The 13,882-nt window shown below is 36.4% G+C and overlaps 1 protein-coding gene across 2 annotated transcripts in view; it reads right to left on the bottom strand.

Moving 5' to 3' along the window:
• Positions 1-13,882, bottom strand: part of LOC128085180 (ubiquitin-conjugating enzyme E2 E2) — a 205,173-nt gene that overhangs the window by 179,662 nt on the left and 11,629 nt on the right. For both annotated transcript variants that reach the window (XM_052692281.1, XM_052692280.1), the window contains exon 3: positions 13,829-13,879. In XM_052692281.1, coding sequence (XP_052548241.1) covers positions 13,829-13,879 — 51 coding nt within the window. The remainder of the gene's footprint in view (positions 1-13,828; positions 13,880-13,882) is intronic.

Genomic DNA, 13,882 nt, shown 5'->3' with positions numbered 1-13,882 from the left:
ATTCAGCCAATTCATCAACTTGCACAGCTTACATATTTAGATAAAGCTGCTGAATGAAGTCACTGTATGAAGAGGATAAAGGAATGTGTTGCAGAAGCTGGAAGAAAATAGCATGAAACTTGCAAGTCAACTGTGAGGGAAACTGGTGAGGAAAATCAAACTGCAAACTGTGGAAATTTTAAAACTGAATGACATTTACTCTTGAAAAACAGACAGTAATAACATTGCATCTCCACAGACAAGCAGTACATTTACTGTTTTCTATTCACTATCCAAGCATTCTGCATCTGGCTCTGAATTCTCAAGTGACTGACCACTTTCTACAACCAAGGCAAAGGCAGGAGGAATTGCTGGTGGAACGCTACCTTCAAATATGCCACAGAGGGATACAAAACATTACCAAAAATACTTGGGGACAATGAAAATTATGAAGTGGAATACAAGAATTCTTACATGTATTCAAGTGATGAAGCAGTAGCACAGTTATAAGAATCAGTGTGTTTGGATTCTTGTTTAAACTCTCAGTAGTGGTTTGGTTTTCTTTCCTATGCTTTGTTTTTTTGTGTGTGCAGGGTTTTGTTTGGTTTTGGTATTAAAGCTTACTTGCAACAAATTCTGCAAAATAGATTGAAATGCAATACAGCAGTTATACGATTGAGTCTTTTCTCCATTACTTCTCACACTTCTGCTATTTCTGATCCCATTATTTTATTTCAATCAATATACAGTCAGAACGGATGTCTGTTTTGTAGCCTTCATGATGGCTATGACATAAAGAGTGGAGCTACTTATCTTTATCTTTGATAAACGGCCAATAAACAATTGTTTAAAAATAACAGCCCTCCTGACAGATATTTTTCACATTTTCATATTAGCATAAAGTAACCTCTTATCAGTTTGATATTTTGTATAAACTACCAGATGGCATTTGCTACACTTCTGCAACACATCCATTTATCCAAGCAAAAAAAAATTATTTCTTCTTTGTAATTCACTATAGACGGCTGCAGAAATTAGGCATTACCAGTACCCATTACAGAAAGAAATATGTAAGCATATACTTAAGCATTCATATGAACAGCCCAACAAGAGCATTTCTACAGTTGGACAGTCTCACATCATTGTGGTACTTACTAATCATCTCTGCATGTTTTCTCTTTGAAACATTGTTCTATTGCTGAGCTATACCAAACAGACTGTGTATGGCTGATTATGCCACTGCACTAACAATTACAAGTTGGCCCTTTTCCATTTTGTTTGTTAAAATCTTCATTAGTCATGTGGAAAGCTACAAAGCCATACAGAATCTAAAACACTGTAAAAATATATGAAAGTGTTTGAGAGGGAAAACAAACCAATTCAGAATTTGTTTCTTAACCACAGGACTATAATGCTTACTATATAACAGAATTAAATTCACAAGAAAGCAGCATCTCTTTTGTCCTCCTAGAAAAACAACATGCAAACACCTGAGCCACAAATCTATGGGCAATCATGGCTTCATTTTATCTTTACTTTTTGAAGTCTGCAAAATGCATTTTAATGCACTTTGTGCAAGCTTCCAACATATTTACAATACAGCCTGTCAATTAACATTACACCAGTTACAAATTTAATACAAAAATAGCATCCAATTAATACATTAAAAAAAAAAAAAGAGGAACAGAACTCACTTCATTGAGCTATTAGCAAAGCCAAACAAATCACTGAACAGAAACCCAAGGGTTCTCATGTGAATAAGGGTAATTTCAATGTTGCAGTGTGGGAAAGAACAGCAGTATGTGCACCTTAGACACAGTTACCGCTGCACAGAAGTGAATTAGCAATTCTCAAGGCTAAAAGACCCTGCAGCTAATAATTTTTAAAGAGCACAAGAATAACAATAATAGAAAATCCTCCAGAGGGAAAGCAGATGGAACAAAGCACGTGCATTCTATTAAATTAATATACCACAAGAAGAAAATCTACGTTGTAAAATCTAAATTTTGCAGACCCTAAGTTGGACAGGGTTATGTAAATTAGTCATAGCCAGTCCCAGATTTTGGAAGAGCCTTGTGGATCTCTGGGATACACAAATATGACATCATACGGACGAGCATCTCCCTAAGGAAGTGGCACAGCTCCCAAGGACTGAAAAAGAAAAGTAAATCTAGTAAGATTTGCCTGTTTCTGTATTACTTGTCTGGCTATCAGACTATTTACAATTCCCAAAACATAGAGGAAAAAAAAGTTATCTTTAGAATCAGCGTGAGATGCAGAGTAACGCTATCAACTTGCAAGGCACAGCACAAACTGCAAACCGCTCAGATGCCTCCGTAAGGTCAAGTGCCAGTGCATATGGAGACAAAAATAAGGTAACAGCGCAGCTGTGAAAAGCAACCACAGACAAAAAAAGAATTCGGATGTGTTGACAAGAGGAACTTGAGTTTAAAGTATTTCCCCACAGCTGACACTCAGGGAAACCCACTGCTTGCAGTCTTGTAAATACACGGCATGTTTTCAGTAAGGCGTCCATTAGTGATGTTTATACACAGCGATGACCTCATTCTCTAGCACAGTGAATGAACATGAGAGGAAAAAAATAAAATATTTTGGTTGTGTATTTATTGGCATTTGAGCTCATTTAAATACTACTTGAATAACAATTATCTTTCTCAGCTGAGCAGAGCATCAGGTTGGCAGACTGTGCTTCATTTCTTCTCAAAGTGACAATTAACCTTGATATCAGTCTGCAAAGTGCTCTGTACTGGCAGCTGAATAGAATTATCATTATCGTATAAATCATAAAGATTCTACTGAAACTGAGAGAGCTGTCATCCCTCAGTTATTTGTGTTCAGCAATGAGCAAAGCGGGTTGTTGCAGAACAGCTTAAAAACACATCATCCTGGAGCTGTCGTGCTGTGAGCTTTTGAGGCTGTGCTTGTGGCTACCTGAAAAATGTATGCCATACATGTATACCAATACACTCAGTTAATATACATTATTAATTAAGTATCTCTCAGGGAGGTTCATAATGCAGTGGGTCATTACACTTGAATCATGAATTGAAATCTGATTTACACTACAGCAATTCCAGACACAAATGAGATTTGAGTTGATAATGCGATGTTTATCAATTAGACAGCTTCCCATCCCCATTACACTTGCGATCATCTAACCTTTTTATTCAAAACTACAGTTCACAAATCAAAAAAGTCTTAATAATTCAGTTAATGCTGGATGAAAATATTCCTCTTGTATTAATGCCTAACCACGACATTAAGGCTGCAGAGGTTGTACTCAGACAGGTTACAGCAGTGCTGCCCACAACAGCCCATTGCAATGCCACATTACGGAGAGGCTTCTTTCCTCCGAGGCAGCCCAGACATGGAGGGAAATAAAATTGAGTCATCCTCTCTAAGAATTTCCCACCTTCAAACCTACATTGACAAGGGACTGTGAAAAAGTTTACAGCCATTTTTGATATGACACTTCCTTTTTGTAATGTGCACACTGTGTGTCAAAGTGTTTTACTGCTTTCACTGCTACTGACAGGACATTCCTGGAAATAAGATCTGGCAGTGAAGCAAGACCTCTTTCAGAATTCTTTTTTTTTTTTTTTTTTTTTAAATTTTATTTATTTATAAGCTGACAGGTCTATAACACAAATAAGACAAACAGCTAATTGGGGACCGGGAGTGTTGGTGGGTTTTTTTTTTTCCCCCCCTCTCTCTCCAGTACTTCCCCACTTCCCTGGGGCTGGCAACTATCTGACACAAATTACGGCAGGGTTTATCCAAGTATCTGAGGAAATTGAGAGGCAAGATGAAGAACCTGCTTGTTGTACCCAGGCACAAAGCAACTCCTGAAGATCATTTCTGGCAGGCACTGAGGCAGACTGGAAGCAAGAGATGCCAGATGGTGTGCTGCTGGCCCAGCCAGCAAATCACACCTGCATGGGGGGGAAAGAGCAGAACCCACACTCCCACAGTGAACTGTGAGTGAGCAAGCCATGTTCCTACAGTGCCTGCTGCAGAAAGATAGACTTATCCCGATATAACACAGATCAAGGCTAGCACCTGTCTGATAGTCAGAAGCCAGGCACTCTTCCATTAAAAAGTCAGCTGGGAACACCATTCATCACAAGCTACCCAGCGAATCCTGAGATAATGGGAACAGAGTACTTTCACAGTATAGACTTAGGCAAAATTCCCATGCAACATTCAAGTCCACTGACCTCGAGTCAATGGTTTAACCTAGAAACTTCAACAAATCCCATCCATTGTTATTTTCTGTTCCTGCAAAAACAACTGCATTAACTGTAATGGCTCTGAAACCTATTTTCTTGTGAAGTCACCCTGGCTGCAAAGCCCCATATTTGAAACTGATTTTTTTTTTTTCCCAGGTTAACAACCCTAGCCTAAACACCACAGTATGAGCTTAGCAATCAATTATTTATACCACAAAATCTGAAATTCTGCACTAGGCAGACACCTAATATTTCATTCATAAACTTCGCTGCAAATTAAAAGCATTACCCACATTCCATCCATCCAATTCTGAAGGGATATAATATGCTTAATTTTACAAGTAATTCATATATTTATCTTATTTGGGCTACCTAAGATACTAAATAATGAGGGTATACTGCATTTTTAAGTCCTCTGGATCACATCTACAGTAACAAAGAACTCAAAAAATAAATAAGTAAAAATCTCTTTAGCTCAGTAATGCAAACCCCTAAACACAGCCTTCTTGAATGTTAGCAGACAAATAGTATGTTAATAAAACATTTCATCATTTTAGAATTAGAAGATCTGAAAGTGAACTACATATTTCTATGCATTATCCATGTAATTACAACTGATGCACAAAATACAACATGGATGTCTAAGAAGAAAAAAAAATCTTTTGGAGATTTGAAAGTTTTAAAATTATAATAAGAAGGATAGTCACCTTTCTTAGATTTAGAATCTGGATTTTCTGCAGGCATGACTATTGATGCCTCCTAAATGAAAGCCAAATTGAATATCAGCTAATCTGAAGACATAGAAATTGCTAATTGCTCCCCTCATTCAGCAGTACCCGTACAGGCAATCAATCTGAAAGAATGAAATTTTGACTTTTTCTCCACATTTGCAGATAAATAACTTTGAGTATTAAGAGTCACTACAGAGTTTTATATAGAACAACTGCATTCAAGCAATTCAAAACAAACATCTTAAAAAGATCCAAGTTTCATGAAGGCTACACTAAGCTCCAGCTTTCTTAAAGGCTACACTGAGCCTTAAATTTAAAACAACTTGCAAAATCTAAGCTTTGAGTTTGTCAGCTGTGTCAGATTTACTTAAAGAGTAATTGCTGTAACAGCATGCAGCCTATTCTTCAAATATAACTCCTAAACTAAGCAAAAACCCCTCTATTTTAGTCTTAGCTACAGAGCCACCATCTCAGCCTCCACAATATTTACAGCTTTAAAAGGCTATAAGCATCAAGAAAGTATATTATCACTCACCTATAGTCTTCTTTAGGCACAGCATACATCTCAAGTTAATAAAGGCCACATAATTATGGCTTTTGTGCATAGCAGACAGTAAATCATGTATTTAATTACATATTTCTCCATTAAAAAAACAGAAACAGTTGGCTCTCTTCTATTTTTGTTAACATTAATCAGAGGAAACTTTGGATTCTGGCATAAATTTGACTATCATATAAAAGGTAATATTTAAAATACATAATGCCTTACCACACAAACACGAGCTGCCATATGTGAGGCGCTGCTAAGCATGGTTCCTATTAAGCTGATACACAGTAACTGGCTTCTTTCCAAGCAACATGGAAATGTTTAAAAAACCCAGTTTAATCCAATTCCACAGCTTTGAAACAAAAATAAATTAAAGTGCTGTGAGAACTGCTAAAATGAAAAATTAAAAGCATGTAAATAAGTGAAAAAACAAATTGTCAGGGAAAATGAAAACAAAGATTATTTCAAGTAGATGTCTTAATTGTAATTAGCAACATTTGGCATGTGTTATGATATGATTCAAAGCTGCAGCCAATTAGATACCCCAAAAAGCTTGTAACAAAGCTGCAAATGTGTAACTATGGTATAAATAAGTTTTATTGCACACCAAGAAAACAGCATACAGATCAGTTTCAGTTTGTTTCTGAAGTACTGTAAAGCATTCTCCATTACTACATCCTGGCTTTTTATTCTTAAACTGCAGTTTCCCTGCCAGGAGATTTTTTGGAAAACAAGTTCATTAAATTTAAGCTATTAACTGTAGATTTGTACACATTCGTAGTATAACAAGAATAGAAGACAAATTATAGTATTACCTCAGACTGTCATGCCCATGTAAAAATAAAAAACAAACAAAACAACCAAAGGAATAAAGTGCGTATGTTAGCAGCTGTTAAAGTGTTGTAGGACTGTGGGAACTGTGGCATTGAAACAAGGAGAGAAATGTATTTATTTTATCCATTGATTCCCAATGAGGAAGGAGGGAAACACAAAAACATACAGAAAAAAAACCCTCTCATTTTTCTTTGACAGGCGTAAAAGATAACACAGTGGCAGTCAGGAAATAACTTGACTCTTTAACACGCCTTTAAAGTTTTCTAGGAAAAGGAATATTTTTACAGTTTCACATTACAGATCAGAACTCAAATTGTGAACAAATATGGGTGCGCTGAACTCAACAGCATCGGGCACTTCTGAGATTGTGCCATTTATTTAAGGAAACAAATACTTCATTATCAGTAATGCTGTCAGTCCTAAGCAAGAGACAAAGTACCTTCCATTTCCCCCATTTGCTCAATAATTAGTAATTTACTAAAGGGTAATGAGTTGCTAATAAAAGCATGTTTCTTACATGATTATTATGAAATGGCAGTGACTGCTTGCTTGATGCAACAGTACTTACTGCAGTCACGTTTAAATAACTCCATCAGATCTCTGCAAATAAATGGACTCTCATATGGTCTTCATACAGAACACTGAGCTATATTTAGAAATCAGAAATAGGGAAAAGAAACACACAAGAAAAAATAGACAATTAAATTTTAAAGCTACAAATTGAAATACTACTTCTCAAAATCTCTCAAAAATGATGCAGAATCTCAGCAAGTAGGATTTTATTTCCCCTGCTGGCAAGTAATGACTATTTGACACATCTATTTTAATGTTTGGTGGGGGGAGGTTTGCTTTTAGTGTTATTTTGAAGGCTCTGTTGAAGAGATCACAAAAATATTCCGTGTTATAAACCATGTTCATTCTCACAGGGAAAGTTTTCTTTAGATATGCAGAAAAGGCCAAAAGAAATATTTATGGGAGGTTAGTCCGAAAAATTCTGGCCGGCCAGCCTTTATTATGCTTCCTAACAGAGTGACTTACAAAGAACAGCTGGAACTAGATATAAACTCTCTGGAAGTAACACTTTTCCCTTTGGAATTATTAAAGTGACTTTATTTTTTGTTGATTCATTTGTTTTACCCTTGTTATAATAATCTGTTCCACCTTCCCCATACTTTGGGATTTTAACTAGAGCGTTATTAATTCTGCTTGCTAAGCACATTACAAATATCAAGGATGTGTATATCCTTCAAGTCCATCATAAACTTCTTTTGGGGTATTTTTGTACCCTTTTCTGCTTCAAGGAATGGACAATAACCATGACTTCTTGTTATGATGCCCAAATCCCCATCCCACACCTGTCTGAGCTGTTCCATGAGATAAGCTGTGGAATACACTGTTTTGATAAATCTGCCCTAATGCAGTGCTTGTTGAAGTATTCTTACCCTTCTCTTATACATTTTTCTCTTCTCTTTTCATCAGTGGTCATCATTTGAAAACAGGGAGAACCAGTAGAATAACATACAGGTACTGCTACTCTGGGAGGTATCAGAGGATGCTGTCATCCTGTTCCTTACTATGCAGTTGTGCACTATTTTTAAAAACAACTGCTTTGTGAATAATGCACCTCAACATTTAGAGTCACTTTTACAGTGAAAAGCAGACATTTTTAGATATATATATATATTTTAAACAGAGCTGTATGCTTCAGATCAAAGCACAAATGACACTGTCCTAGAAGAAAATAGCTACAGAAATTAAAAGATTACACATTAAAAAGTAACCTGACACTTTTTATCCAAGGTAGCTCAAGATATCAGGGTAATAAATCTGAAATAGCCACCAGTTACAAAAACAAAGCAAGTTAGCTCGAGCAATAAAAAAATATTATAGTTGCCATGATAAAATATAATCCCAGTGTGATCATTAACTTTTTTTTTTTTTTGAGACATATTCCTTGATGCTTTTGAAGCAATGCTAAAAAATAAAGTAATTGCAATGAGCATCTGAACAGGTTTTTTTTTCTTTTAAAATTCATTTTCTTAGCCTGAAATGAATGCTGATACCTCATAGATTTAAAACAACATGATTCTGCACGTTAATATCACTGCTCTTATGCTTATTTTTCAGATCAATTTTTGTTGTTTGCTGTAATTTCTAAAGAGATCCAGCCAGGAGAAGTTATTTAGAACTCTACCTTATTTTCATTAAAAGGTTATAGCAGACTAGGAGTGGATGAAAGTAAGCCTATATGGGCAGAAGGTAAATTCCATGGGTAATGCAGTAGAATGGGAAGAGAGCCCAGACTTCTGCCAAAGAAGCTGGAAACATTTGAGAGGAAAAACGTTCAAAGATAGCATTCCTTATTCCAGTATTCATCTCATTCACGTGTTAGCATCACTGCCATGTGCCTATGGCAACAGAATGATGCATCCCTAACTTAAACAATCAAAAAATCACTGGCAGCCACTTATTTTATAACAAAGATATAAAGATGTTACATCTTAAGGAACTTATTTCCCCACTTGAATTTAGCACCCAGGCTCTCAGTGGTTTCAGTAAAACCACTAATAGAAGAAACAGGATGAAGCCTTTCTTTAGCTACTCCCATACCCCTAAGTGACACTACAATCATTAATACGATACTGACCACACTCAGTGCTTCTGGAGTTTTAGCTGTGAACCAGCAAGTACAGATGTACCACCTTTCCTCTTTGGTTACAGAGCAAGGCAACATCTCAAAGAAAATAGTGCGCATGCTGCAGGCACTTAAAGGTAGTAGAACAGGATATGGTCACTAACCAAGCAGATGCAGTGTTACTGAGCAAAGTCATTAGGTATGTGAACTCAGTGCAGTTTACAGCAGACTAACCAAAACAGAAGCATACAAAGCCTGAGCAAACTGCTTTAAAAATAGAATCCTTCCAGCACCAGAGATACTGTCCTTGCATTCTCTCTGCCTATCCAAATCATTTTACATTTATTCAAATATTTTAAAGAAACAAGAAATCATGATTATCCAGAAATTCTCTACCACCTTCCTAAACAAACTGATCTTGTGAGCACAGAATCTAAAAAAACAAAGAAAGAAGCAAACAAAGAACACCAGTAAGGCATTTTTTTTTGCTCATACTATGTGAGCATCTGTGTCTTTGCATTTGAGCATGAACATGGGGAAGAGGGGATGACCTCCTTTAAAGCTCTTCCTATCACTCCACATTGTAGAGTGATGCCGACAATCTTTTCCCTCTGGCCTTTGTATGAAGTTGTGCTAATATTTGTTCCCTGCTACTAAAGCTAAGGAGATAGCACAAGTGTTAAAGTACTACTAGGCAAACCTTTAAACAAATGGAGATCTTAGATGGATGGAACTTATGTAACTCCTTACAGTTGGGAAGATCGTGGCTTCACCATTTGAACAATAACAATGCCAGAGCAATACTGAGCAGGAATATCAATATCAAGGTAGTTGTCAATAGTGCAAGAGGCATCCATAAGGCATCCACATTGACCTCTCAATCCAAGCCAAGCCAAGGTGTTTTCCCACTCCCATTCACTCTTACCTACGTCACCACAAGATGAATTGTGCTTTAGCAATCCTTTCTGTGTGATAGGCTTTCACAGCCAAAATATGAGGGTTGGATATGTTGGTTGTTTATCAGTTATTTTAGATAGTAGAGCAAGAAACGAATTAATGTAATAATTCCAAATTAATAGAAGAGATAAGGCTACAAACAGAGTTTAAAATTGATTATTTTGGAATATGTATCTGTCAATGTAAATTGACAGCTGCACAGCCATTTAAAGTATATTTCTGAGCCTCATGCATTACCCATTTTGACACAGGGAAAAAGAAATGAAATGAATGCATATAAATGAAACTGTAAGAAATACACAGAAAAGAGAAGGATGGCAACAGACACCTATCCTACAGGACATCTAAAGAAAACATGAGGGTGAAGACAGGGAGATACATTGACTTAGTAGGAAAATCCTGAGCCGTTGCTTTAAGTGGTGTGCACAGAGATCTGCCGTTTGCTTTATGCCAGCTCTTCTTGTTTCTAGCAAGAAAGTTCAGATTGAAAGAAGCTAAAAAACCACATTAAACGCTTTCCAGATATTATTCTCTCACACAAACAACTGGTATGAGGTGCCATAGAGACGTTCTCTTGCCAGCAAGAAGGGAAATAGTACACACTGGCAATAGAGGATATATTTCATGAAATCTGCCACCTTTGACAAGACAGTCCAAAATATGGCAAAGTTTTAAAAAAAAGCATTATTTAGGTAGGATTTCTGACAATTCCTATGTTCCAGCAATGTAATATATGAAAATGATACCTAAGGATGAGGTTTTTATCACCTTTGAGAAAAGGTTTACTCTGTATCACTCTGAGGTATGAGATGTACAAATTTTAGCAATCAAGCTGTGGTATCTCAGTGAGGAGGAGAAAAAGAGAAGAGTGCAAAATCTCTACAATTTAGCTATACTGTCTCCTGACAATCTAAAATGCGACGCTGCAGATTTAATACATAAATGTACATGCTTAGCATTCTTGACTTTCCTTTACTGTAAATTAAGCTCTATACAAAAGTAAAGGGGGGGAAGCACATAGTAGAAAACATCCTGTTCTTTCTGTAAAATGTGAAGAATAACTGACTCTTATGACATGCCTTCCTCCGAAAATAGCAATGATTATACCACTCAACTCCCACACAGCCCCCAACCTGACTTTTTGACACATAGCACATTATATGTTCTCAGTCCCAGAGGATGATCCAAAGTTTGACGATAGGATTCCCTTCATTGCCCAGAATACAAACTGCAGAATACAAAAAACAGAACCTAGGAAAGCAGGCAACCCTGACATTTTATGACATTAATTCCTCTTTTAGAGCCCAACGTGACAAATATATTCTTTTTTCCCCCCCTCTTAGGAACTCCAAGATCCACAGCTCTCCACGTTTTGGAAAGATGCTGCAAGTCAAAGCAAAGATAATCTGCCAACTACAAAGCACATGTGTGAGCAAGATTTTTTTTTTTTTTTGGTCTTTCAGGCAAACAAGATTATATAGCCTATTCTCTTTGTGGGGGATGAGGAGGGGGAAGTGTTAACATTGCAGCTGCTGCAGAAGTGGAAGCTGTAACTCCCTGGGAGCTTGTATTGACTTTGTAGCCAACCTTGCCATTAAGAGACGCTTCTGTATTACAGAAACTGCTCCATTTGCTTTTTATTTCCAGAAAGAGAAAAACTTGAAATTCTGACTTGCTGCAGTCAACTGAAAGTCTTACAGCATATCTTGCAACATTTCATACAAGTTCCAATTCAGCTCAATATCCTGTCTATTGAACATCGTATTCCTGAATAATAGTTTTCCTTCACATCTGGTGACATTTAATTCTGAGCTTTATCACATTGCTATTGCCCAATTATTTATTTTATACACACAACTTCCTATTAAATGAAAGAGGACATATAGCAAAGGTAGGTTGGAATCACAACCATTTTAAGTAGCTTTCATTTGTAAGGAGCTTATCTTTATGAAATATGATTTAATAGAAAATAACTCCTCTTATAATGATGACCTAAATTTTACTAAAACCAAGAAGGTGTGTATCAGTATTTTAGGGTAAGATATACACTGTCACAGGCTTTCTACATATGTTGAAGAACCACGTCTGGCTGATGTATTTATTTTGTAATGTTTAACTATAATAGAAAATAGATGAAGTTCAAATGAAAACACTATTTAGACTATGCCAACAGAGCATAAATGAAGTGATTTTGTATTGACTGTAAAACATATTTGCTAATAGTAAAGTTACTAAAGGTCACAACATGAAATAATGAAATAATTATTTATCTTAAGAACTGTGTTAAAGCAGATGCACAAAGAAATATGCGATTTTTTGATTTTCCAAAACATCACACAGCACATTTTATTGATGTTTTATCAGTAGTGTAAATAATTCAAAACCAAGCCAACCAACCAAACAGAAAACCAAACAGGAAATCTCCAGCTCACTCTTTTTAATTGCAAGTCACAAAAGGGCTTTCCACTATAACAGCCAACTCACTTTACATTTGCTAGCAAAAGAAAAGCAAACAACAGTATCTTGTGCATTGAAACGACTGCTTTGTTATGAAGGGAAGGATTCAGAAACAAAAAGAAATGATGCTGCTGTAAATACTGTACATCTTGTAGACTCAGTTCAAAGTCTTACGCATTCTTCTACAACAGACTGAAGTTTTACATTCATCTCAACAAATCAATCCACTAATAGGCATCAGTCATCAACACCTAAGTAAAGATCTGCCATTTGAAACAGCTTTGATATGATTGAAGACTCACACATGGTCATAAGTATGACAGAACAGCTTAGCTATTAAAATGTTTTATCTAGCAAGGAACTGCTCATCCTAATTGACTGAAATACTCTTCGAATGCTTTTATTGCAAGGCTACTTCACTACGCCATACTTTAATACATAGCCACTGGACTTATATCTTCAGACACAGCACAACCACATCATCGCTTATTCAGATTCTTCCTCACATATGCTTTTGTCAACAGACCAAAACAATATGGCTGACTGCCATTTACCACCAGTTGCTTAGCTAATTCAATACCAAAACGTACTGGGATTCATTGTCAAAGCTGCATGTCATCTCTCCATCTTTTCTTATAATACACCAAGAGGACAACCACACCTGCTGGAATCAGTGGGCAAGACTGGATGGATCTGCCCCCTCCCACCTTACACCCACCGCTAGAGACACCATCACAGGGCTGACCATATGTCAAGCCAACTAAAAAGAAACCCAAGATGGCCATCTGTAAGCAACAGCACTGTGCCTGGCCGCGAGGCAAAAAGGTTTTCTAGGCCTCCTTCATAAGTCATTTCAAAGAAGGTTTTAAGCACACCCTAAGTCAGAGTACCTGACAAAAAAAAAAAGAAAAAAAAAAGCAAAAAAAAAAAAGCAAGCACAGAGTAAGGATATATGATGATGGCCTCTATTTCAGCACATTTCCACTGCATATCATAATGGATCACCAGAAACTCCCTCAGAAGATTAATAATAGTTCGTGCATGTAACATTTTTCCTTCTCCATTATATTCACAACATGTTAACAATTTGCAAGAAAAAGAAATCAAACATACCAGTAACTGCTGCCAAGATTACATCTTACAGAATCAAACAGAATGCTGTTGATTTAATACCTCAAATGAAAGACAATTCAATTTTTACCCTGTATCTATTAACATGTTGTATATTTCGTCAGCTTTTACCATCACTTCTGTTACCAGGAAGTGCATCATATCAACTCTCCATATATAGGCAAACATGTCATCTCTTATCTTCTATTCAAGAACTGCCGATTAGCACAAAGCAATAGCTAAGTTTACCACAGTCCTCTATACAATTTTCATGATTCCATATTTTCCATTTCCATATTCTAAAATAATAAAATCCATGTGATCTTACCTACAGTTTGGAGGAGGGTCTAATGTAATTTCTGCAAGTTCTTTCTGAATCCTT

Source organism: Tympanuchus pallidicinctus, unplaced genomic scaffold (genome assembly GCF_026119805.1).
Source record: "Tympanuchus pallidicinctus isolate F22 unplaced genomic scaffold, pur_lepc_1.0 scaffold3, whole genome shotgun sequence".
NCBI classification, from domain to species: Eukaryota; Metazoa; Chordata; class Aves; order Galliformes; family Phasianidae; genus Tympanuchus; species Tympanuchus pallidicinctus.
The sequence above is the reverse complement of the archived record's forward strand: the minus strand, read 5'-3'. Positions and strand labels throughout refer to the sequence as shown.